Source organism: Petromyzon marinus, chromosome 36, assembly GCF_048934315.1.
Source record: "Petromyzon marinus isolate PM22_M1 ecotype Great Lakes invasive population chromosome 36, UKy_Petmar_22M1.pri1.0, whole genome shotgun sequence".
NCBI lineage: Eukaryota > Metazoa > Chordata > Hyperoartia > Petromyzontiformes > Petromyzontidae > Petromyzon > Petromyzon marinus.
In genome coordinates, this window is record NC_133702.1 from 9,874,418 (window position 1) to 9,901,484 (window position 27,067).

The 27,067-nt window shown below is 51.6% G+C and overlaps 1 protein-coding gene across 1 annotated transcript in view; it reads right to left on the reverse strand.

Annotated features, from left to right (window-relative positions):
- LOC116949306 (lysosomal alpha-glucosidase-like) overlaps positions 1-27,067 on the reverse strand; it is a 67,004-nt gene that overhangs the window by 20,102 nt on the left and 19,835 nt on the right. Inside the window, exons 10-19 of the mRNA XM_032966448.2 lie at positions 21,564-21,676; positions 20,069-20,194; positions 19,386-19,517; positions 17,662-17,775; positions 16,479-16,595; positions 11,956-12,040; positions 11,017-11,137; positions 9,490-9,658; positions 5,496-5,612; positions 1,803-2,036 (exon numbers count right to left, since the gene is read on the reverse strand). Of these exons, the coding sequence (XP_032822339.1) occupies positions 1,803-2,036; positions 5,496-5,612; positions 9,490-9,658; positions 11,017-11,137; positions 11,956-12,040; positions 16,479-16,595; positions 17,662-17,775; positions 19,386-19,517; positions 20,069-20,194; positions 21,564-21,676 (1,328 nt within the window). The remainder of the gene's footprint in view (positions 1-1,802; positions 2,037-5,495; positions 5,613-9,489; positions 9,659-11,016; positions 11,138-11,955; positions 12,041-16,478; positions 16,596-17,661; positions 17,776-19,385; positions 19,518-20,068; positions 20,195-21,563; positions 21,677-27,067) is intronic.

Here is a 27,067-nt window from a genome sequence, read left to right on the forward strand (position 1 = left end):
ACAAATCTGATGAAGCTGGTTGTAATTACTGGCGAAACGTCGTACTCAGATTGTAAATGTTCTGGCTTGGCTCTCCAACACACCGGTGGTGCTGTACTAGTGACGAATTGGGCACGTTCTGTTTACGTGACAACCCTCACTAGTTGGCTGTGTCAGGTGGTGGCGGGTTTTTAACGACACATTTATATATTTACGCGATCTAACCCCAAAAAAACCTCCATTATAGTTTCATCGATGCATAGCGAGACTGTGAGAGATTTGCGAAGGGTTTTGGAGGCCTTCGTCCAGCAGCAGTAGACAGAACATGGGTGATTATAATCGTGGCGATGATAATCGCTATGGACAAAAAGGAAATGTCGTTGCTTGACACGGATCGAAGATTAACCGGGCAATTCAAGTGTCAGCTCTCTCGCTGTCTTTAAGAACCGAGTGCATCTCTTTCAAATAAGGGGCAGAATCGGGTCATTCATGAGTTGCAAGGCCAAGCACTTCATTCATATCCAGCGTGTGGGAGTGGGGATCACGCGTAAAGGAGGGACGGTTGTTTTGTTACAAGGCACTTGATTGGAATATCGTGTGTTAGGGAGCAGTTAACATGTGGATATATATTATGTTGTGACATCCCTCACACGCGTCAGATGTACAATGTGTTTGCGTCAAGATACATCGATAATCTCCAATACAACTGACTATCAACTGACTATCTTCTGATGTTGCCGTGAGTAACTTGGCGAGGGCGTAGCTCCTTGTCTAACTCTGCTATCGTGTGCATTTTGAAAAACCGAAAGAGGAATGCAGCGAACAGAGGACGAACACCTGTCCACCTATTATCCACCCACCAATCCACTCCCCTACCCGCTTCCTAACTCTCCACCGTACTCATACCAACCCAACCACTCGCATGCCCATTACCCAACCACTCGCATGCCCATCCACTCATCCACCCACTCACCCACCCACCCATCCTTCCGATATTTGACCCATTCCCCACACCACTCATACACACTCAGGCGCCCTCTCACCTGCTCACTCACTCATCTGCCCACCCACTCAAGCTCCTGGCCACCCACTCACCCACCTATCCACTATACCACCCATTCACCTACACTCTCAACTGCCCAGCTAAGCCACCCACCCACCCTCTCACTCATCCAACCACCCACTCGTTCATTAATTCCCTCACTTACTCATCTAACCACCCACTTACCCACCCATCCACCCACCTGCCCACCCTCTCACCCACCCAACCACCCACTCACCCACTCACCACCCACTCGCCCAGCCACCCACCCACCCTTTCACTCATCCAACCACCCACTCGTTCATTAATTCCTTCACTTACTCATCTAACCACCCACTTACCCACCCATCCACCCACCTGCCCACCCTCTCACCCACCCAACCACCCACTCACCACCCACTCGCCCAGCCACCCACCCACCCTTTCACTCATCCAACCACCCACTCGTTCATTCATTCCCTCACTTACCCATCTAACCACCCACTCACCACCCACTCACCCACCCACTCACCCACCCACTCACCCACTCACCACCCACCCACCCACCCACTCACCCACTCACTCACCACCCACTTACCCACCCACCCACTCACCCACTCACTCACCCACTCACCCACCCACTCACCCACCTACTCACCACCCACCCACCCACTCACTCACTCACCCACTCACCACCCACCCACCCACCCACTTACTCACTCACCCACTCACCACCCACCCGCCCACCCACTCACCCACCCACTCACTCACACACTCACCACCCACTCGCCCAGCCACCCACCTCGGTGAGCACTGGCGCGATCATGAGCGCGGGCCCCCACAGGAAGGCGCTGTCGACGTCGTGCGTCGCCGAGTCCCCGGGGAACTCGTGGAGCAGGGGGCGCACCACGGTGCTGCCGAGCGTGTGTGCCTCGTGGAACAGCGTGTAGAGGTACGGCAGCAGCGTGTAGCGCACGCGCAGCGCGTCGCGCGCGATGCTCGCAAAGTTCGCCCCGAACGCCGCCGGGTCTTGCTCCTGTCACGACGTCGCGGGGGAGGGGGGGGGCAAGCGAGCACGGAGGTAAATGATGACGTCACCCTGCTGCTGCTCTATGTTAGACCGAGAGCAAGTGGAGAGGGCTTTACCATTCTGGCAAATTGCCCGATGATGCTGGATGTAATTACCAGCGAAACGTCATATTCAAAAACTGTGAATGTTGTGGATTCACTCTTCAACACACCGGTGGGCTAAAGTAGTGAACTAATTGTCTTTTTAAATTTTGATTTAAAACTTTCGTGACTGCAGTAATTCATATTCTTAGTTTTTTTCGGTAAAGTCACGTTGAAGAGAAACAAAAAAATAATAAAATATATATAAAACAATAAAAAATTCTCACGACGTTTCGACCATAACTCAAACGGTCATCTTCAGATGTGTTGGTTTGCATAAATTTATCTTTAAACGGCGCATTTATTTATTTATTTAAAAACTTTAGCGCCACGCGCAGCGATTTGACAGTTTATTTAGGACTAGTCCATCTATATTCTGAAAAGAGGAGGGGGGAGACGAAATTTTTTATAATGTATGCTGTCTGAAAGCCACTGTAAGCGTGAACAATCAATTAAGAACTGAAATGGTTTATCAAATCTTTCCAATGATTGCTAAGATAGAATCCATCTTCTCGGTTGAAATTGTCTCTGTGCTTGTATATGTGGATAGCCTCATGAACGAATCTCTCATGGAAGCCAGATGGCTTACAAAGAACCTCTGTCTTGGAAAAGTCAATGGCATGTGAGCCTACTGAATTAGAACAATGATCTGCTACGGCCGAGGTGTTGGTCCTACCGTGTTTAAGGTCTGCTTTGTGTTCACGAATGCGGCCCGAGACATATAAATAAATAAATGCGCCGTTTAAAAATAAATTTATGCAAACCAACACACCTGAAGATGACCGTTTGAGTTATAGTCGAAACGTCGTGAGAATTTTTTTTATTGTTTTATATATATTTTATTATTTTGTTGTTTCTCTTCAACGTGACTTTACCGAAAAAACTAAGAATATAATTGTCTTTTGTCAACGTGACACTTTATTTTGCTGATTGGCCATGTTGGGTGGTGGAGGGTTTCGACACATTTATAAATAACGTGATCTAACCCAAACACCTTTATTATGAATAATATTGGTCGCGAAAGCCTACGTGTTAAACTGACGGAGGTAGAGGTTAAGAATCCACGCTTTTCACCGTGCCCCGTTTCTCTTCTCGCTGTCTCTCTCTCTCGCTCTCTCGCGCTCGCTCCCTCTTTCCCCTGCTTCTCTGTCCCTGCCGTGTATCACGACCAGGTTCTTACTTCCAAGATGTTCGACTCCACCGGTCGTGCCCATCGTGGCTATCCTGGGTTGTGTTTTACCAAATTTTGCTTTGTCGAAGTCGTCCGTAAGTCTTCTTGGTTCTTTCGGTAAAGTCACGTAGAATGAGAATAAAACAATAAAACAAAATAAGACAATAAAATTCTCACGACGTTTCGGCCACAACACTAGTAGCCTTCTTCGAGTTTGTTGAAGGATCTTAAGGTTGTGTTGAATCCCTCCCCGTAGAGGTGGTTAAATTTCGATTTAAAGCTTTCATGACTGCAAGGATTCATCTTCTTGGTGAAAGCTTTAAATCGAAAAAATAAAATCGTCCGTAAGTATTAAAATGACGAAGATCACCTGTACAGCCTTGACAGACTGTTGGGGTAAGTGCTGCTAGCGAGCGTGGCGCAAGCAGCACACCCGGCCGTCTTTGTCTCCCCAGTTTCAACGATTACGCCACCGCACCAGATACTCATTTAAGGCTGAGTCGACCTTGGGGAAGCATGGAACTGGTTCAGATTATCAGCACTGATGTTAGACTTGGCCGGCATTCAAACTCAGGACACCAGGTTCGTAGTGAAGAGCGCTAAGTACTACACTACCACTCCCCACTGACATTTCACACACACACAAATAGACAAAGATCTCCCGTTTAGCCTTAACGAACTGTTGGGGCAAGTGCTGTTAGCGAGCACCTATGAAGGCCGGCACGGCACACGAGGGGGTGGGTAGCCAACACCACGTCTGGCCATCTTTGTCTCCCCAGTGGCGATGTTTACACACAGCACCAGGTACTCATTTGAGGCTGAGTTGACCTAGGGGATGCCCAGGACCGGTACAGATAATCGTCACTGTTCTCGGTGGCCGTGAACGGGAATCGAACTTAGGTCACCGGGTTCGTAGCGCAGTGCGCTAACCGCTACACTACAACTCCCCTACACATTGCACACACACATTGCACACAAACACATCGACAACAACAACTGCCATTCGCCACTAAGTGGCGGTGACGTCACCACGACGCTTGTGCCAGGCCATGTGCACCTTGAGGCCACGTGAAGTGTCGAACGCCCGCTGGCAGGAGGTCACAGGGCAGACCCAGATGTCACAGGTCGACTGACTGAGACGACTGGCTGATGCACCACCTGTGTCCCCTACTGTGCCAACTTGCTGTGCTTTAGCCACCCGGCGCTCCGCTCGTACACACACACATGCACCTCCATCTAGCCGCGTGGATTAGGGATGAGGAACCTACAGCCCATGGCCTGATCACGGCCCACAACTTCATTTCACACGGCCCACCATCTTAACCACACGAATTTGGTTCTAGAGGGGAGAATACTTTAGAATTGTCAACAACACTGCGTTTGTAATTTTCGCATGCTCAGTCATTTCTGTCACCGCAAGGGGCCTCTTGCGGTGATGGACGTGAATGACAGTCACATTTGGCCTTAAGTGAAACTAGAACACAATTTTTTTGTCGTACTCAGATTGTAAATGTTGTGGCTTGGCTCTCCAGCACACCGGTGTGCTGTACTAGTGACGAATTGGCATGTTCTGTTTACGTGACAACCCTTACTACTTGGCTGTGTCGGGTCGTGACGGGTTTTAACGACACATTTATATATGGAGCAATACAGCTTTTTTTCAGAAGCCACTTGGCCATCACAAATTACAGCCTAATGAAGCTGCCTATCATCACGTGGACGTTAATTTTTTTATTTTCCCAGGTAAGGCCCACTGAGCTATATAGCTCTTTTTCAGAAGTGACATGGCAATAGATGTTAGCTTTACGACATGGCTCATCATGTGGACATATATAGCAGCCAAATACTTCAAAACATATTTCTATATGTGGAGAGAAAAACCGGAGGACCTGGAGAAAAATGCACGCGACCACGGGGAGGACACGCAAACTCCAAATATACAGCAGCATCAGGGTTGGGATCGCACCCACGACCTCCTGTATACCAGGCGAGGTAGTTAACATCTCACCACCGCGGCGCCCTATAGCAGCAGTCAAAGCAAGAGAGGGTTCCCCCCACCACCCCTAGCGTCGAGAAGCAATGCAGCTTCCTGAACGGTGGCCCTTCGTCCTCCGCGTCAACGCACGCGGGGGCTGTTTCCGACCTCCGCCGTACCTTGTAGTTGAGGCCGTTGTGGTTGCGAGAGAAGGGGTAGAAGGCACCAAGCTGCATCCAGCGCAGGCACAGCTCCTCCTGCACGTCACCGTTGAAGCCACAGATGTCGGCTCCAACCTGCACGGGGAGGGAGGGAGGGAGAGAGGAGGAGAGCGGCACGGGGTTTTAGACACGGGCACTGAGACGCAGTGGAGAGAAGTACGGTCTTTTCTCCGATGAAGCGGTAGTAGTTGCGTTCCTGTAGAACACCGCGTGATGGAAACATCGCGTTGTAATGAACGATATATGATACAGGGTAAAGCACAGTACGCGATCACACGTTAGATGCGTACGCAGGCTGAACAAAGGCTGAGACGCGTGGGTATCATCTAGAAGCATCCAGCAGCGTCTCGCCTTGTGGGATGCTATGCCGAGGTAGCTGTACGACCGCTTATTCCTAATCGCACGATGTAGTTCCGTTCACTCGATCGCGTTGTATCCAATTCGCATCCGCGTTATAAAACAATGTGCTCCCTAATACATTAATAACGCATTGCATCCAATTCGCGTTATGAAAGCACGTGGCGTTATAGGAGAACGGACTGTACGGTCGCGGGTTACGGAGATAACTAAGATAGACAAACACAGAAACACGCACAAGGAGAGAAGAGAAGGTTTTAGATAGACACAGGGAGGAGACACGGAGAGAGGAGTCACTGGGAGACACGTGGAATGATGCAGAGCGACGTACGCAGAGGGAGAGACGTAGCGAGTCGAGTATGGGACTACGCAGTGATGTGGAGAGATGGAGAGAGCCTCGAGGGGAGAGAAACGCAGAGAGATGGATGCACCGAGAAGACGCGTATAGCATCTTTGAGGCCACAACAGTGAATTGTATGACATCTGTATCACTTAATTTACTTAATGTCCTCTGATTTGCCACGTAAAGAAATTGGGTGTCCCTACAAATGGTTCCTGTGGCAGGATTTTCCATGATAATGATTCTCCGAATGATGCCCTTTCCTCACCCAGCAGGGCCCCGCCGAGTTGCGAAACGCCATCTTAGAAGATTGCTGCGTTGGGATGTTTGGCCAGTTTTCATTTTGAGAATGATTTTGCCCGTGGGATAGGACTGGGTAAATCCCACGCACGCAACGGGGATATCACTCACAGATGAGGCTCATGAACCCACTTGCTGTCTTGCGTTCAACACGTAGGTTCACGTGACCGGTATTATCCAAAATAACGTTTTTGTTTGTTGGGATTGCGTAAATATAACGCTGTTGTTAATCCGCCAGGTAAGGTTTGTCACGTAAACAAAACGTGCCAATCAGTTACTATTTCAGCACACCGGTGTGTCGGAGAGTAAACCCACAAAACATTTACGATTTGAGTACTGAGACGTTTCGCTGGTGATTACAACCAGCTTCATCTACCGTCTCCCCCTGGCCATCCTGCAGCCCGGCAGCTTCGGAAGTCTCACAAAATCTCCGTGTCCTCCGCCAAGCCCTCTCTCAAAAACGGATCGCGTTGGCGCACCAAGCCAAGCGCGGCGCATCGGCGTGCTCGTGCACGTCCGCCCCGTAGACCGCGAGCACGCAAGACTCCGATGGCGAGAATGTCGCGAGGCTCCGCTGAGAGCGCAGCGGCGCGTTACCCGAGGCTTTTCTGCGGCCTTGTCCAGCGCCGCGCTGCCCACCCCCCTCCCCTTTTATCTGTTCGTCCACATCTTAACCCTTTCCCATTCCGATTGCGTACGTATGTGTACGTCATGTATTTTTTTTTCTGATTCCATCCCGATGACGTACGTGTACTTCATCGGAACGGAGCCAGAAGAAAAAATAAAATAACCTTTATCGGTTCCGAGGCTCCCGCAAGGCCATGCGGGAGGGCGTGTGGCGGCAGCTATCATAGAGTGCGGTCGTGTCGCTAAGGTTCTGTGCGGCAAGTACAATGTCTTTAAAAAACAACGGCGCTACGCCTCTATAAATAAAATTAAAGCCGAGCCGCTTGCGCGTTCAGAGATTCAGCGGGGAACACCCACCCTGCAACTTGCAGACGTCTCGGAATGGGAAAGGGTTAAGCATCTCCATTCGCCGACCGCACAGCGCTCGGTTGCCCGGGGAACTATCTGATGGACCGGCGCAATGAATGTTTGGCCGTGGGTTAATTTGGGAGCGAAGCGATGGAAGTCGAAAAAAGATTAATTAGAGGAGAGGCGTTTCATTCGTTAGCGTCCTTGTTGTCCTTCTGTGTGTGTGTGTGCGCTTCTAGGTGTACCGTCTGTAAAGGTCACCCTCTCTCCGCTCCCGTATTGCCCAAACCGATAGCAGACAATATGTCACCTTCACATATCCGTCTCTCCACACAGAAAATTCAGGCATTCTTTACACAGCCCCCACGGCCCTCTGGGAGTGAATAATTTCAGCAGCTTTGATTCGGTGCAAGCAAAACTTAGGACCGGTTTGGACATACGGTGTCTCATCAGCATTGATTCAAGGCTGGCTTGAATCAATGCTAGCGACCTGCCAGCAATATATTGGCCCTGAGTTTGAGTTTTGTATTGCACAGAGCACCTTCTTTGCTTTCAACATATGCGGCCGCTTGTCAGCAGAGTTCAGACTTACATTGCAGTTAAATGTTCGACTGTGATCAACACAGAGGTTACCCCTTAGATTCGTTTGGAAATGTTCACGCCTAGGCTTGCTTTTCGGACTCATCCCGAAATCGGGCGCACGACGCTCGTGTCCCCCCCCCCCCACCATTGCACCACGACAGCATTGCGTGTGAGGAGCGTGTCCGCTTTGACGACTCGGCAGAGCCGTTTGTGCGAGTCTTGCCAGGAGAGGGCAGGAGCGCAAAACGTGGACTAATCTACATATTTTGATTTAAAGCTTTCGTGACTGCAGGGATTCATATTCTTGGTCCTTTTGGTAAAGTCACATATAAGGGAAACAATAAAATAATAAAAATATAAAACAATAAAATTCTCACGACGTTTCGACTGCAACACAAGCAATCATCATCAGGTGTGAAAACCACAGCAAGAAATTTTGAAAAAAGTGGCGTTTTTTTTACGTTAGCACCACGGAGAGCGATTTGGCAGTTATTCAGATGGACGAGACCATGTATGTTCGGAAAAGAGGAGGGGGGAGACGAAAATAATGGATGCTGATGATTGCTTGTGTTGCAGTTGAAACGTCGTGATAATTTTATTGTTTTATATTTTTATTATTTCGCTTCTACGTGACTTTACCGAAAGAACCAAGACTATATAATCTCCATCTGTTCAATTCGCGTGGCATAGAGTGTTGTCCCCTATCATACACGTGGGTTTTATCCAGGTGCACCGGTTTCCTCCCACATGTAACCAAATTATATGGCTCAAAACATCTTAATATATTGAGGACCGCAGAGCTTCGGCAATTTTTGGCACCGGCTCGCCGCCTGGCTGGTGCCTTCCGCCTCGTTTGCGGCTCCTCCTCACGCCTCCAAGTCGTCCTCTCTCTCTCTCTCTCTCTCAGAAAACGAGCAAGCACTTCGCTGTTCCGCGGTTACAAACTGATGCTATTGCTGTGAGTGCAAGCCCAAATTATCACCCAACTACTGCATAACAGAACGCCCTCTGTTTGCCCAGGATAGCCTCACTGAGTCGACTCATTTGTCAGGTGGGGGCTGCCACACTGGGATGTTTGAACCGCTTTTTGTGCGTTTATTTTGTTGTCCTTTCCCCCCGCACCTCCGATTAGCACGGATGGCTACGTACCCGGTACGAAAGAAGTTCAACATACGTACATTTGCAATTGACTCCCCGGTGGACTAATGACAAAAGTTGGCAAGGCTGAGTCTGTGAGTGAAGAAGCCAAGTGGAATCCCCCCCCACCCCCCACGAATTCCACGAGCGAGCGAAAGCTGCGTGGCGGTGTGGAGGTGGGGTGGGGAGGCTCGGGTTCGGTGGGGGGCGGCGTGGGAGGGGCGCGGGCGGGGGGGGGGGCAGTGCCGGAGGCTCGCTTACGTAGGGGATGCCGAAGAGGTTGAAGTCGAACATGCCCACGATGGAGATGTGCAAGTTGCTCCACTGCGAGTGATTGTCTCCGGTCCAGTGGGCCACGTAGCGGCCCGAGCCCGGGAAGGTGGAGCGCGACACCACGAAGGCGCGCTTGCCCGTCGCTTGCTCCGCCGCCCTGCGAGCCCAACGCAGCCCACGGTCAAACGAGAGATGATCCTGCCCGCGGAAGGCGACGCGTTGAGGTGTTTCGACGTTGCCTGCCAACTAGAACTGGGACGACGGGCCGGTGGGTCGACGAGCTTTTTTTTGGTGCTAGGCTATTAACATCGGTCCCTTTCAATAAAAATAAAACTGCGGTTGTGCCACGACCGTCCTTGCCTGCCTGTCTCCCGAAGGCAGGAAACCTCAAAAGAACTACGCCCAATGCGATGATGACATCAGCAAGCCTATCACCTCCCGTCCAGCAACACGTGGAAACACATGTGAGACTCATTCCCACCCCTCCCCCCAATTATTTTGCGTGTTATCTGAGTGAGTTGAGTAATGGAACCGGTATAATCAGGCGAGTACTATAATCGATTACGTCAATAATCGGATATCCCACTTGTATTGCAAATCCCACTGAGTTAAGTGGTCGGCTGCTGATTTTTGTTCCCACTTGCTATACACCGACTCACGGTGATAATGGGAGGCTTTCAACCAACAGTGGATAGACCGTGACTCATGAAGGTGATAATGGGAGGCTTTCAACCAACAGTGGATAGACCGTGACTCATGAAGGTGATAATGGGAGGCTTTCAACCAACAGTGGACAGACCGTGACTCATGAAGGTGATAATGGGAGGCTTTCAACCAACAGTGGACAGACCGTGACTCATGAAGGTGATAATGGGAGGCTTTCAACCAACAGTGGATAGACCGTGACTCATGAAGGTGATAATGGGAGGCTTTCAACCAACAGTGGATAGACCGTGACTCATGAAGGTGATAATGGGAGGCTTTCAACCAACAGTGGATAGACCGTGACTCATGAAGGTGATAATGGGAGGCTTTCAACCAACAGTGGATAGACCGTGACTCATGAAGGTGATAATGGGAGGCTTTCAACCAACAGTGGATAGACTGTGACTCACGTTGATAATAGGACCTTCTTACAGTAGTGAATAGAGAATGACTTAAGGATGATATTGGGAAGGATTTCATTAAGCAGTGGATACACCGTGGGTAATTATGATGATGGGGTGGCCTTCATCCAGCAGTGGATAGACCGTGGCTCGTGATGATGATGATGGGGTGGCCTTCATTCAGCAGTGGATAGACCCTGGCTCGTGATGATGATGATGGGGTGGTCTTCATCCAGCAGTGGATAGATCGTGACTCATGAAGATGATGATGAGGTGGTCTTCACCCAGCAGTGCATAGAACGTGACTCATGAAGATTGATGATGGGGCGGCCTTCGTTCATAGACCATGGCTCGTGATGATGATGATGAGATGTTGGCTGGGTCACGGCGGTGCGCGCGGTCTACTCACGCATAGGACGGCTCGCTCTGCGACCATCCGAACAGCGAGTGCGTGTCGTAGTGGCGGCCCAGGTAGGACACGGAGTCCGGGCACAGGGTCTTGTCTGCCAAGGTGTCTCCCCACACGGCGCCTGCAGCGCGAGACGGAGAAACGCGGGGGGCGGGGCGAGGGTGGCACGCCGCAATTTGGCACAAAGCGCCAAGAGTAGAATCCCCGCGTCTCGCTCGCACGCAGTCCGTGGTCTTTCTGACGCGTGGCGTGTTGCCAGAGTTGCCACCTGCTATGGTTGTCTCAGGGTTGTCCTCTATTTGAAGTGGCTGCCCTGGGAAATATGTAAGTCTTTCCGAGACATTAAGAGTTCTGTTTTTGGTCAGTCGAATCAAAATGATAATTATGCACAACGCGAAACAATGCATTCACGTCTACTTCTCCCCGCTCTGGCGAACGTGAGATATTCTTCTTCTCATGAAATGTCCTGCTTTATTTTTTACTTCTGAGGTGGCAACCCTCGAGTGTGTGTGTGTGTGTTGTGTATGTCTCAGTCAGTCAACCCATGGCACCTGGGTCTGTACCGTGACCTGCCAGCGGGTGTTCGACACTCCACGTGGCCTAAACGTGCACATGGTATGGTCGTCGCCGCTTTGTGGGGAATGGTGGTTGTTGTTGTTGTGTGTGTCTGTGCGGTGGGCGGCTGGGTGATGCTTGAACCAACAACACGGCAAGTTGGCGGTTCGGACCACAAGTGGTGCATCTGCCAGTCATCTTCATGAACCCACAACGCCTGAGTCTATCCCGTGACCTCCTGCCGGTCACAGCCTTCCACAACATCAATCGATGGTCTCAAAGTGCACCTTGCCTGCCTGGCACAAGCGCCGTAGTGATGTCACCATCACTTAATGGTGGCTCTTTGTTGTTGTTGTGTGTGTGTTGTGGTGTGTGTGTGCATACGTGGTTTGAACGGGGGGTTGTTCCATTTGTTGGCGGCACAGCCGCTCTGCTGACCGGTCCCGAAGTTAGCCGGCTCGTTCATGTCCTGCCGGAGACGTCACGGGGACGGCGGGGGGGGGCAGAGCGGCAAGAGAACCAGCCGTGGTTTATCCACGCCAATCCTCTCACCTTCAGTCGCTCTGACAAAATGTTGACTCGAATGGAACCCTGAACAACTCTCAACTAAAAATGAACATTTTATAAACAAAACGGTTACCAACATGACTAACGTTGAATTATCCAGCGATATGGTTTCAGTCCTGTCTAAAGGTCTTAACTTTGCTATTGCCCCAAGTACAATCCCTGTCTATGAGATCATCGCTGAAGTGGAATCAGCAGTTAGACATCTCCCCCATAATCAAGCTGAGATGACTGGGCACGAGTTTGACAAAATTATTGAAAACAGCAAATTGCCAAAAACACATATTAACTTCAGTGAAGCAAAAGCCTTCAGAGAATTGAGAGCAAATAAGGATATCCAAATTCTTGCTGCTGATAAGGGCCGATCGACTGTTGTGTTGCCTCGTGAGGACTATGATAATAAAATCAAAGATTTACGCGATGAAAGTACCTACCTTAAAATGAAACGAGACCCAACCAGCACCTTGGAACGTAAAACAACGGCAATCATTGCCAAGTAATCAATTCCCAAGGTAGAGCAATACCTGATCAAACCAAGGGCATCAAAACCACAAAGACTTTATGGGCTACAACAAAATTCACAAACCTGATGTCCCATTAAGACCCATAGTTAGTACAATAGGCTCTGCCACGTACAAATTAGCACAATACGTAACGAAACAAATACAGCCCTACATCGGTTGGACCTCTTCGTTCATCAAAAACTCTGAACATCTCGTAAATATAATTAAAAATATTAAGCTTAACCCTAATGATATTCTCGTAAGTTTTGATGTGACCTCTCTGTTCACGAGGGTTGTGGTCAACGAGTAAATAAAATTACTCGACACTCTAGTAACAAACAAAGGTTTAGCCAAAGATATCCCAAGACTCGCTGAACACTGTCTAAAGAACACCTACTTCTTGTGGCAAGGTGACTTCTGTAAACAAAAAGAAGGAGCAGCAATGGACTCTCCTTTTTCTCCTGTGATAGAGAATTTGTACATGAAAGATTTTGAAACAAAAAAAATAGCTTCAAGCACACTAAAACCATATGCTTGGTTTAGATATGTGGATGACACATTGGTGGTCTGGCCACACGGCAAAGATACAGTGAACGCATTTCTAAATCAGCTCAACTAGCAAAACCCATCCATCCAATTCACCATGGAAGTGGAAGCTGACAGAACTCTACCATTTCTGGATATTCTGCTCGGTCGGGGTCGTAATGGAAAAATAACACACAGTGTTTACCGAAAAAAAATGCATACTGACGCCTATCTGAATGCAGAGTCACACCATCACCCCGCACAGAAATCTGCTCTTATCAAGACGCTTATTAATCGAGCTAAGAAAGTGTCAGATAGTGACAGTCTGAGAAGTGAAATACAACATGTTAAAGAAGTGCTGCAAATGAACGGTTACAATGATGCACAAACCAACAGGGCATTGTATACCAAAACCAAATCAAATAACAAGAGCATTGAAACTGCCCAAATAATTAAAACGATAAAAATACCGTACATTGCGGGAGTAGCTGATCAACTAGCCAGATGTTTGGAAAAACAAAACATCCGAGTCAGATTTGGCATGGTACATAGAATACAGAAATTAATATCTGGTACAAAAGATGTATTACCGAAGTTATCAACAGAAGGTGTGTACAGGATTAACTGCACGTGTGGTAAATGTTATGTTGGGCAAACAGGACGAATGATCAGCACGAGACTAAAAGAACATCAGATAAATATTAAGTTCTCCCAAATACAACTGTCAGCAGTAGCAGAACACGCGTGCCAACAAGGACACTCAATTGATTTTCATAATGTTGAAGTGTTGTGCAAAACTAGCTACTACTGGCCAAGACTAATTAGATAATCTCTCTAAATTGGAATAAATAAAAAATAATCTACATCATGGGACTTTCTTTGCCAGTACCAAAATATGAGAATAGGTTTTCCCCTTTTTTCTGGCAACAAAGCAGATGTTAAGATGTTAAAACACCAAACTGCAACCTTTTACAAGGAATCATGTCTGCATGAACCACAATACTTGTGGTCAGAATGCACACAAAAAACAGTCTGATAATATATGCATTGTCCTTGAAACTGATTGGTCCACACCAGAGAAAGCTTTCTTTTGAGCCTAGTCTCAAAACGGTGTTAAACTAGAGGACAATGCATATATTATCAGAGTACGTTTTTTGTTTGCATTCTGACCACAAGTATTGTGGTTATTGCAGACATGATTCCTTGTAAAAGGTTGCAGTTTGGTGTTTTAACATCATAACATCTGCTTTGTTGCCAGAAAAAAGGGGAAAACCTGTTCTCAAATCAAAATAACTTTAACCGTTCGGATAGCTACCGCCTAAGTGCTTCGTGGAAGCGAATTATCAAATAATACATTATTTAAATGCATGCCTACAAAGGGCAGCGTACTTCAATAGGGATTACCGTTGGTGGGGCTATTAAAAAAAAACACAATAGACAGGAAGGACAAGTTCAAAGGGCTCGCATAATGCACATGCATAATGTACGTTGCCTCAGTGATCCCCCCCCACCCCCCACATTGTGCAAGAGCGCAGAAGCGTGGTCGCCACATCTACGCCTCTATATAAGGAACGAAACAGTAAGACTTCTCCACAAATCTGGCTGTCGCCTGATGAAGCTAGTTGTAATTACTGGCGAAACGTCATACTCAGATTGTAATTGTTGTGGCCTGGCTCTCCAACACACCGGTGTGCTGTACTAGTGACGAATTGGCCACGTTCTGTTTACGTGACAACCCTTACTAGTTGGCTGTGTCGGGTGGTGGCGGGTTTTAACGACACATTTATATATTTACGCGATCTAACCAAAAAAACCCTCTATTATGGACTATCCATAGACTCAACACTGCCCATAGACTCAACACTGCCCATAGACTCAACACTGCCCTAAACACTGCACCTACAATTACCACGGTTGGCGACGTAGGGTGCGAAAGAAGTTCAACATACATACAGCCCATAGACTGGCACTACCTATAGACTCAACACTGTCCATGGACTCAACACTGCCCATAGACTTAACACTAGCCCATAGACTCAACACTATCCATAGACTCAACACTGCCCATAGACTTAACACTAGCCCATAGACTCAACACTGCCCATAGACATTATGAGACCTCCTTTGCCAGTAAAAAGATATAGTAATAGGTTTTACCCTTTTAACTGGCACAAAAACTGACACTTTTATTCAAGGCATCATGTTTGCAATAACCACAACACAAGTAGTCAAAATGTAAACAAAAGAGACAACTCTGATAATAATATGCACTGTCCTTGAATTTGATTGGTCCACACCCGAGACGGCTTTTCTTAGAGCCTAGTCTCCATTGGTGTTGGACCAGATGACGCCAAAAGGCATGGACCAATCAAATTCAAGGACAGTGCATATTATTATCAGAGTTGTCTCTTTTGTTTGCATTTTGACTGCTTGTGTTGTGGTTATTGCAAACATGATGCCTTGAATAAAGGTGTCAGTTTTTGTGCCAGTTAAAAGGGTAAAACCTATTACTACTGCCCATAGACTTAACACTGCCCATAGACTCAACACTGCCCATAGACGCAACACTGCCCCATAGACTCAACACTGCACCATAGACTCAACACTGCAAATAGACGCAACACTGCACCATAGACTCAACACTGCCCATAGACTCAACACTGCACCATAGACTTAACACTAGCCCAGAGACTCAACACTGCCCATAGACTCAACACTGCACCATAGACTCAACACTGCCCAGAGACTCAACACTGCACCATAGACTCAACACTGCCCATAGACTCAACACTGCCCATAGACTCAACACTGTCCATAGACTCAACACTGCCCATAGACTCAACACTGCCCATAGACTCAACACTGCACCATAGACTTAACACTAGCCCAGAGACTCAACAGTGCCCATAGACTCAACACTGCCCATAGACTCAACACTGCCCTACTGCCCAGAGACTCAACACTGCCCATAGACTCAACACTGCCCAGAGACTCAACACTGCCCAGAGACTCAACACTGCACCATAGACTCAACACTGCACCATAGGCTCAAAACTGCCCAGAGACTCAACACTGCACCATATACTCAACACTGCACCTCCGATAATTATCACGGTTGGCTACGTAAAGAAGTCCAACATACAAATATTCGCAATTGACCTCCTGGTGGGATAACGATAAAATCACCGAGTTGGCAAGCCTAAATTTTGCGAGTGAAAAAGCCAAGTGGGATCCATCTCCCCATAATCCTCCTCCTGCCCCCCCCCCCCCCATTCAACCCACCGCCCTCCCACCCGGGAATCCCGGGGAACTCACGATCCACAGTCCGTCGTAGTTGAGCACGTCCATGAACTCCACGCACATTTGGATCCACCAGTCACGGGTCACCGGGTTACCGTAGTCCGGGAAGACAGAGCCCCCTGGTGGCCACACCTGGGCAGTGTGGCAGGGCACGGGCGCGATGGGAGATTTTCAGTTCATTCGTTTGGGGCAGAGGTGGAGTTGGGGAGACGGGGTGAATTCTGTACGAAAATAAAAACACTTAAATATTCAGAGAGCCGCAATGCACGCGCACGCAAGACGACGGCACTTCACGAACAGCGCCGAGCCACGTATTTCTGTTTTGCCATTGCTATTTAAAGGACGACAAAACGCGAGCGACGATTTGGTGACGCCGCAATCAACACATCGTTGGTGGGCTTTCAGGCGCTCGCCGTTCATCGTAAATTAATGAGGAGGGTGGGGGGGGGGTCGCTTTTCTTTTTCACTACTTTGAAATTATATCGTCGGGAGCCACGCAGCGGACCTTAAAAGAGCCACCGCGTACGGCTCCGGAGCCGCAGGTTTGCCGACCTCCCCTGGCTTGGAGCGAGGGATAAATGCACAGAGAGGTGTAGGGGGTCATGGATGATGGATGACGACGGGGTCAGCTCGGGGTTATGGAATATGGATTGCGGGTAGGCTTAGAGGTAAGCGATAAGGGTTAGAGGGGCTGGGGATACGGATGTTGACTACCTCGCCTGGTACACATGAGGTCGTGGGTTCGATCCCAACCCTGATGTCTGCTGCCGTATATTTGGAGTTTGCGTGTCTCTCTCTCCCCGTGTTCACGGGGACTTATTTCTATCCTGGTCCTCCGGGTTTTCCCTTCACATTTAGACTCAACACGCCTTTAGAGTATTTGGCTGCTATAAATTTCCACGCGATAAGGCCACGTCGTTGAGCTATCATTTGTGTCCAGGTCGCTTCTGAAAAAGAGTGGGCCTTACCTGCTAAAATAAAAATAGTTAATAGTTCAGTTTTTATGGCTAGCAGTAGAGGATTAGGAGTAGAATTATCGACAGAGTCAGGGGTAAAGATAGGGGAACGATACAGGAATAGGGAATGGGGTATAAGATGAGGTACATGCTGATGCCGTTGTTGTCGATGATGGTGACTGCGTATATACGTTTGTATGACGATGGCGACTACGGCCGATTTGGCGATGGCGATGCCTCACCTTGCCGACGGCGGGCGTCACCCCGTCGCTGTTGTTGATCCACACGCCCAGCTGGTTGCCCAGGTCGTAGGGCCGGTAGGAGCCGGGGGGGTCGTCCTTGGTGAGACACGGGTCCTGAGGTCGGGAGACGGGACAGCGGGGAGAGGGGGGGGGTGGTGGTGAGTGGTGAGCGTGGCGGTGAGGGGAGTGGGTTGCCGGTGATGCCCGCTCGGTGGACACGGACGCTTGCGGCATCATTACGTGGCTAAAGGTGCAGTAGGTGCAGGAGATTGGCTAACTAGCGGTGGCCATGGCTGCTGACATGAACGACTGTGAGGCGACCTGGTTAGTGGGGTTCAAGTGACCAAGGGTGACAGGTCACAGTGGCTGACAGGTCACGGTGTGGCTAACGGTGCAGCAATGTGGCTAAGCGGGAGATTAAGTGGCTCAGGGTGCGGCAATGAGGTGAAACGTAGCACGTGTGTGCGCTCGCTCACAGGCCATCGGCGCGTCGTTAAACGCTCGACATTGCGACGACCTCAGCGTGTCTGGCCGTGTCGGCCGGCGGACGGTCTCACGACACAGATCATGATTACGCGGCCGAACCCACAAACTCTTATTCATATTCTTGGTTCTTTCGGTAAAGTCACGTTGAAGGGAAACAATAAAATAATAAAAAATATATAAAACAAGAACCAAGAATATGAATCACTGCAGTCACGAAAGCTTTAAACCACAAATTCTTGTTACGTGCCAACGTGGTGGAAAGAGGTGGTGATTCTGATTGTCTGCCGGCCTAGTCGCCCTTGCAGAAGAGCTTCTCAGCTCAGTGTAACAGTGCCACAAATTGCACCACAATACCTCGCTGATCTCGTCAAGGGGCATAAACCATCACGCAAACTCCGGTCATCCTCGCAGCAGCAGCCTATGGCTAGCCATGGAACAAAGATGGTGGTCACCGCGTCGCGCGCCTTCAGATGGCGCTTCTGCAGCCGTCTGGAACGCCTCTCTTCCTTCCGATATTAGGAAAACCACGGGGAGCTGTGCGCTTTTAAATCTAGGTTGAAAACTAATTTCTTTAAAAACTGCTTTTCGTGTTTTGTTCGTCGTTTTTCCCTTGCACCGTCGATTAGCAACGGTGGGCTACGCATGAAAGAAGCTCAATATACACACGTGCACTGATCCTGATTCAGCTGGCTCCTGCGTCTTCTCGGGCTGTCTCTCTGTGACTTGACAATGCCCCTGAATAAACGACGATATGCCCCCGATTGGGGTCATCCGTAAATGACGTCACGCGACTTTGGGCGATTTTTGACCCCCCCACCCCCTCGTCACACGGCGTCACAAAAAGTCAGACCCCCCCCCCCTCAAATATGACGTCACAAAGCGTTGCCCCTCCCCCCCCCCACAAAAAATAAAACATGTTTCAAATCGCTTTAAACTATTGTCATTGTAGTGCGTATTTAATGTGGCACTGCACTCTGATGTTGTAGGAGAAAACATTTATCAAAAAGTCTATTTCATTAAGTAGAACGTGTTGTCTATATTTATTTAAAGTTGGGCATTTTGATGTGACGTCACATTTCTCAACCCCCCCCCCCCTCGTCACACATCGTCACAAATGTCTGACCCCCCCCCCCCTCCCAGGTGCGTGACGTCATTTATGGACGGCCCCATAGAGGGACCTTGCCCCTACCCTCCTCGACCCCCCCACCCGCCCCGTGCCCCCCCCCTCCCCCCCGCACCAGGATGATGACGTATCGCATGCCGTCTTTCTGCAGATCTTTGACGTATTGGCCGAGGCCTGCGTAGCGAACGTTGTCGATGGTGAAGTCTCTCTGCTCCTGCATGTAGTCAATGTCGCCGAACTGCACGTCCTGCGAGCGGCACGCGGCACACAGACAAAGGTCAAGCCTCTGTTGCAGCCTCGACACGCTGTTGGGGCAAGTGCTGCTCGCGAGCACTCCTCATCCACGCCCAATGGGGAGTTTCGCGGCATTCGTGCGATCCACCAACCCTGGCTGCTGCCTTCACGGCACAGACTCACGGGCAGCCACGAGTGGTGCAGCCGCCACCACCGCCACCTCCACCACCGCCACCTCCACCGCCACCTCCACCACCACCATCACCTCCACCACCGCCACCACCTCCACCGCCACCTCCACTGCCACCTCCACCGCCACCGCCACCATCTCCACCACCATCGCCACCACCACCACCCTCACCACCACCACCACCCTCACCACCATCACCTCCACCACCGCCACCACCTCCACCGCCACCTCCACCACCACCACCACCGCCGCCGCCGCCGCCTCCACCACCACCGCCTCCACCACCACCGCCTCCACCACCATCACCACCGCCTCCACCACCACCGCCGCAACCACCACCGCCTCCACCACCACCGCCGCCACGTGCCACTTACGTGCGGGATGTCGCTGGCGCGCATACGGTCCACGGTGGCGCGCACCGTGTCCAGGCTGTTGTAGCCGTAGCGCGACAGCTGGAAGCCCAGCGACCAGTACGGGGGCAGGAAGGGCCTCCCCACCGCCTGCAAACCCAGGTTGCAGGTCACCAGCTCGATTTGAATTTCGCACGTGGAACTTTCGCGACCAATATGATTACGAGTCGCAATAATTAGCACGGTTGGCAAACGTACGGTGCGAAAGAAGTTCAACACGCAGTACAGTAGTAACATCGTGTGAACAAAAACGTGTGTCGGAAACCCTCCACCAACCCTACCCATTTAAAAATAAAATGTAAACGGCCGGACACTGTACTCGCCACACCACCCACCCCCCCTCTCGTTGTGCCGTTCCGGCCTTCGTAGGTGCTCGCTAACAGCACTTGCAACACAATTCCGTTCAGGCTATACGGGGGCGAGGTGTTAACTATCTCGCCTGATATACAGGAGGTCGTGGGTTCGATCCCGACCCTGACGATGCCTGCTGCTGTATACGTGGAGTCCACGTCTCTCCCTCTCCCCGTGGTTAGAAGATGTTAACTACTTCGCCTGATATACAGGTCGTGGGTTCGATCCCGACCCTTCGATGCCTGCTGCTGTATACGTGGAGTCCACGTCTCTCCCTCTCCCCGTGGTTAGATGTTAACTACTTCGCCTGGTATACAGGAGGTCGTGGGTTCGATCCCGACCCTGACGATGCCTGCTGCTATATACGTGGAGTCTGCGTCTCTCTCCCCGTGGTCGCGTGGATTTTTCTCCGGCTTCCCCGGGTTTTTTCCCACCACATTTATCATCGACGTCATGCGCTTTGAGTATTTGGCTGCGAAGAATTCCCACACGATAAGCCACTTCGCTGAGGTATAATTTTTGATAACCAGTTCGCTTCTGAAAAAAAAAGAGCTAGACAGCTCAGTGGGCCCTTACCTGGTAAAATAAGAATATGAAAATTAAGAATAGGTCTTACCCTTTCTGGCAATAAAACAGGCGGTGTTAAGATGTTCAAACAGAAAGCTTTTGTCAAGGAATCAAGTCTGCATTGACCACGTGCAGTACTTGTGGCGAACACGCAAACAAACATGCTCCGATAAAGTCACGTATGTAGAAATAAAATAAAAGAAATCACAAACAAAATAAAATTAAAATAAATCACGACGTTTCGAACGCAACACAAGCGCTCATCATCAGGCGAAAATGGGGCAAAACACAAATCGAGGGAACACACAGAGGGACATCACACACAGAGAACGGCAAACTGCACGGAGGCAAATCAATTTTATTTTTTTCTACGAACGCGACTTCACCGAAATAACCAATGAGTATAGCAATTCCTGCAGTCACGAAAGCTCCCATTCTAGATTAATGCTCCGATAACGTACGCATTGTCCTTTGAAACGACAGTAGGAATAGTTTAGTTGAATGAAACGAACAGACGAATTTAAACTCGTTGAGTGTGTACCTCCGTGTACTGCTGCACCACCCCCTCGGGCGTGGGTCCCAGGAAGACGAAGAAGTCGAGCACGCCCCCGATGGTGCGGTACGTGATGCCGGGCAGTGGCGACAGCGCCACCTCTGCCACATACAGAGAGGGCGCGAAGCAGGAGCGTGGGTGGGGCAGTCGGTGGAGGTGTGTGATGGGTGTGTGGGGTGTGTGTGGGTGGTGCGGGGTGTGGGGTGTGTGTGGGTGGTCCGTGTGTGTGGGTGGTGCGTGTGTGTGGGGGTGTGTGGGGTTGTGCATGTGGGGTGTGTGGGGGTGTGTGGGGTTGTGCGTGTGTGTGGGGTGTGTGGGGGTGTGTTGGTTGTGCAGGTGTGTGTGAGTGTGTGTGGCTGGGTGTGCAGGTGAGTGTGAGTGGCTGGGTGTGCAGGTGAGTGTGAGTGTGTGAGTGGCTGGGAATGCAGGTGTGTGCGAGTGTGTGAGTGGCTGGGTGTGCAGGTGTGTGAGTGTGTGTGGCTGGGTGTGCAGATGAGTGAGTGTGTGCGGCTGGGTGTGCAGGTGAGTGTGAGTGTGTGTGGCTGGGTGTGCAGGTGAGTGTGTGTGGCTGGGTGTGCAGGTGAGTGTGTGTGGCTGGGTGTGCAGGTGAGTGTGAGTGTGTGTGTGGCTGAGTGTGCAGGTGTGTGCGAGTGTGTGAGTGGCTGGGAGTGCAGGTGTGTGAGTGTGAGTGGCTGGGTGTGCAGGTGTGTGTGAGTGTGAGTGGCTGGTTGTGCAGATGTGTGTGAGTGTGTGAGTGGCTTGGTGTGCAGGTGAGTGTGAGTGTGTGTGGCTGGGTGTGCAGGTGTGTCAGTGTGTGTGGCTGGGTGTGCAGGTGAGTGTGAGCGTGTGTGTGGCTGGGTGTGCAGGTGAGTGTGAGTGTAGGTGGCTGGGAGTGCAGGTGAGTGTGAGTGTGTGTGGCTGGGTGTGCAGGTGTGTGTGAGTGTGTGTGTGGCTGGGTGTGCAGGTGTGTGTGAGTGTGTGAGTGGCTGGGTGTGCAGGTGTGTGTGAGTGTGTGTGGCTGGGTGTGCAGGTGAGTGTGTGTGGATGGGTGTGCGTGTGTGGCTGGGTGTGCAGGTGTGTGTGTGTGAGTGTGGCTGGGTGTGCGTGTGTGGCTGGGTGTGCAGGTGTGTGTGTGTGAGTGTGGCTGGGTGTGCGTGTGTGGCTGGGTGTGCAGGTGTGTGAGTGTGTGTGGCTGGGTGTGCAGGTGTGTGTGAGTGTGTGTGGCTGAGTGTGCAGGTGTGTGAGTGTGTGTGGCTCGGTGTGCAGGTGTGTGTGAGTGGCTGGGTGTGCAGGTGTGTGTGAGTGTGTGTGGCTGGGTGTGCAGGTGAGTGTGTGTGGCTGGGTGTGCAGGTGAGTGTGAGTGTGTGTGGCTGGGTGTGCAGGTGATTGTGAGTGGCTGGGTGTGCAGGTGAGTGGGAGTGTGTGTGTGGCTGGGTGTGCAGGTGTGTGTGAGTGTGTGTGGCTGGGTGTGCAGGTGTGTGTGAGTGTGTGTGGCTGGGTGTGCAGGTGTGTGTGAGTGTGGGTGGCTGGGTGTGCAGGTGTGTGTGAGTGTGGGTGGCTGGGTGTGCAGGTGAGTGTGAGTGGCTGTGTGTGCAGGTGTGTGAGTGTGCGTGGCTGGGTGTGCAGGTGTGTGTGAGTGTGTGACTGGCTGGATGTGCAGGTGAGTGTGAGTGTGTGTGGCTGGGTGTGCAGGTGAGTGTGAGTGTGTGTGGCTGGGTGTGCAGGTGTGTGTGAGTGTGTGAGTGGCTGGGTGTGCAGGTGTGTGTGAGTGTGGGAGTGGCTGGGTGTGCAGGTGTGTGTGAGTGTGTGTGGCTGGGTGTGCAGGTGAGTGTGAGTGTGTGTGGCTGGGTGTGCAGGTGTGTGTGAGTGTGTGTGTTTGGGTGTGCAGGTGAGTGTGAGTGTGTGTGGCTGGGTGTGCAGGTGTGTGTGAGTGTGTGTGGCTGGGTGTGCAGGTGAGTTTGAGTGGCTGGGTGTGTATGTTTGTGTGAGTGTGTGTGGCTGGGTGTGCAGGTGAGTGTGAGTGTGGCTGGGTGTGCAGGTGAGTGTGTGTGGCTGGGTGTGCAGGTGAGTGTGAGTGTGTGTGTCGCTGGGTGTGCAGGTGAGTGTGAGTGGCTGGGTGTGCAGGTGAGTGTGAGTGTGTGTGGCTGAGTGTGCAGGTGTGTGTGAGTGTGTGTGGCTGGGTGTGCAGGTGTGTGTGAGTGTGTGTGGCTGGGTGTGCAGGTGAGTGTGAGTGGCTGGGTGTGCAGGTGTGTGTGAGTGTGCGTGGCTGGGTGTGCAGGTGAGTGTGAGTGGCTGGGTGTGCAGGTGTGTGAGTGTGTGTGGCTGGGTGTGCAGGTGAGTGAGAGTGTGTGTGGCTGGGTGTGCAGGTGTGTGTGAGTGTGTGAGTGGCTGGGTGTGCAGGTGAGTGTGAGCGGCTGGGTGTGCAGGTGAGTGTGAGTGTGTGTTGCTGGGTGTGCAGGTGAGTGTGTGTGGCTGGGTGTGCAGGTGAGTGTGAGTGTGTGTGGCTGGGTGTGCAGGTGTGTGTGAGTGTGTGTGTGGCTGGGTGTGCAGGTGTGTGAGTGTGTGAGTGGCTGGGTGTGCAGGTGAGTGTGAGTGTGTGTGGCTGGGTGTGCAGGTGAGTGTGGGTGTGTGTAGCTGGGTGTGTAGGTTTGTGTGAGTGTGTGTGGCTGGGTGTGCAGGTGTGTGAGTGTGAGTGGCTGGGTGTGCAGGTGTGTGTGAGTGTGTGAGTGGCTGGGTGTGCAGGTGAGTGTGAGTGGCTGGGTGTGCAGGTGTGTGTGAGTTTGTGTGGCTGGGTGTGCAGGTGTGTGTGAGTGTGTGTGTGGCTGGGTGTGCAGGTGTGTGTGAGTGTGTGTGTGGCTGGGTGTGCGTGTGTGGCTGGGAGTGCAGGTGTGTGTGAGTGTGTGTGGCTGGGTGTGCAGGTGTGTGTGAGTGTGTGTGGCTGGGTGTGCAGGTGTGTGTGAGTGTGTGTGGCTGGGTGTGCAGGTGAGTGTGGGTGGTTGGGTGTGCAGGTGTGTGTGAGTGTGTGAGTGGCTGGGTGTGCAGGTGTGTGTGAGTGTGTGTGTGGCTGGGTGTACAGGTGAGTGTGTGTGGCTGGGTGTGCAGGTGAGTGTGAGTGTGTGTGGCTGGGTGTGCAGGTGAGTGTGAGTGGCTGGGTGTGCAGGTTAGGTGTGAGTGTGTGTGTGGCTTGGTGTGCAGGTGTGTGTGAGTGTGTGTGGCTGGGTGTGCAGGTGTGTGTGAGTGTGTGTGGCTGGGTGTGTAGGTGTGTGTGAGTGTGGGTGGCTGGGTGTGCAGGTGTGTGTGAGTGTGGGTTGCTGGGTGTGCAAATGAGTGTGAGTGGCTGGGTGTGCAGGTGAGTGTGAGTGGCTGTGTGTGCAGGTGTGTGAGTGTGCGTGGCTGGGTGTGCAGGTGTGTGTGAGTGTGTGACTGGCTGGATGTGCAGGTGAGTGTGAGTGTGTGTGGCTGGGTGTGCAGGTGAGTGTGAGTGTGTGAGTGGCTGGGTGTGCAGGTGAGTGTGTGTGGCTGGATGTGCAGGTGTGTGTGAGTGTGTGAGTGGCTGGGTGTGCAGGTGTGTGTGAGTGTGTGAGTGGCTGGGTGTGCAGGTGTGTGTGAGTGTGTGTGGCTGGGTGTGCAGGTGTGTGTGTGTGGCTGGGTGTGCAGGTGTGTGTGAGTGTGTGTGGCTGGGTATGCAGGTGAGTGTGAGTGTGTGTGGCTGGGTGTGCAGGTGTGTGTGAGTGTGTGTGGCTGGGTGTGCAGGTGAGTGTGAGTGGCTGGGTGTGTATGTTTGTGTGAGTGTGTGTGGCTGGGTGTGCAGGTGAGTGTGAGTGTGGCTGGGTGTGCAGGTGAGTGTGTGTGGCTGGGTGTGCAGGTGAGTGTGTGTGGCTGGGTGTGCAGGTGTGTGTGAGTGTGTGTGGCTGGGTGTGCAGGTGTGTGTGAGTGTGGGTGGCTGGGTGTGCAGGTGTGTGTGAGTGTGGGTGGCTGGGTGTGCAGGTAAGTGTGAGTGGCTGTGTGTGCAGGTGTGTGAGTGTGCGTGGATGGGTGTGCAGGTGTGTGTGAGTGTGTGACTGGCTGGATGTGCAGGTGAGTGTGAGTGTGTGGCTGGGTGTGCAGGTGAGTGTGAGTGTGTGTGGCTGGGTGTGCAGGTGTGTGTGAGTGGCTGGGTGTGCAGGTGTGTGTGAGTGTGGGAGTGGCTGGGTGTGCAGGTGTGTGTGAGTGTGTGTGTGGCTGGGTGTGCAGGTGTGTGTGAGTGTGTATGTGGCTGGGTGTGCAGGTGTGTGTGAGTGTGTGTGGCTGGGTGTGCAGGTGAGTGTGAGTGTGTGTGGCTGGGTGTGCAGGTGTGTGTGAGTGTGTGTGGCTGGGTGTGCAGGTGAGTTTGAGTGGCTGGGTGTGTATGTTTGTGTGAGTGTGTGTGGCTGGGTGTGCAGGTGAGTGTGAGTGTGGCTGGGTGTGCAGGTGAGTGTGTGTGGCTGGGTGTGCAGGTGAGTGTGAGTGTGTGTGTCGCTGGGTGTGCAGGTGAGTGTGAGTGGCTGGGTGTGCAGGTGAGTGTGAGTGTGTGTGGCTGAGTGTGCAGGTGTGTGTGAGTGTGTGTGGCTGGGTGTGCAGGTGTGTGTGAGTGTGTGTGGCTGGGTGTGCAGGTGTGTGTGAGTGTGTGTGGCTGGGTGTGCAGGTGAGTGTGAGTGGCTGGGTGTGCAGGTGTGTGTGAGTGTGCGTGGCTGGGTGTGCAGGTGAGTGTGAGTGGCTGGGTGTGCAGGTGTGTGAGTGTGTGTGGCTGGGTGTGCAGGTGAGTGTGAGTGTGTGTGGCTGGGTGTGCAGGTGTGTGTGAGTGTGTGAGTGGCTGGGTGTGCAGGTGAGTGTGAGTGGCTGGGTGTGCAGGTGAGTGTGAGTGTGTGTGGCTGGGTGTGCAGGTGAGTGTGTGTGGCTGGGTGTGCAGGTGAGTGTGAGTGGCTGGGTGTGCAGGTGTGTGAGTGTGTGAGTGGCTGGGTGTGCAGGTGAGTGTGAGTGTGTGTGGCTGGGTGTGCAGGTGAGTGTGGGTGTGTGTAGCTGGGTGTGTAGGTTTGTGTGAGTGTGTGTGGCTGGGTGTGCAGGTGTGTGAGTGTGAGTGGCTGGGTGTGCAGGTGTGTGTGAGTGTGTGAGTGGCTGGGTGTGCAGGTGAGTGTGAGTGGCTGGGTGTGCAGGTGTGTGTGAGTTTGTGTGGCTGGGTGTGCAGGTGTGTGTGAGTGTGTGTGTGGCTGGGTGTGCAGGTGTGTGTGAGTGTGTGTGTGGCTGGGTGTGCAGGTGTGTGTGAGTGTGTGACTGGCTGGATGTGCAGGTGAGTGTGTGTGGCTGGGTGTGCAGGTGAGTGTGAGTGTGTGTGGCTGGGTGTGCAGGTGTGTGTGAGTGTGTGAGTGGCTGGGTGTGCAGGTGTGTGTGAGTGTGGGAGTGGCTGGGTGTGCAGGTGTGTGTGAGTGTGTGTGTGGCTGGGTGTGCAGGTGTGTGTGAGTGTGTATGTGGCTGGG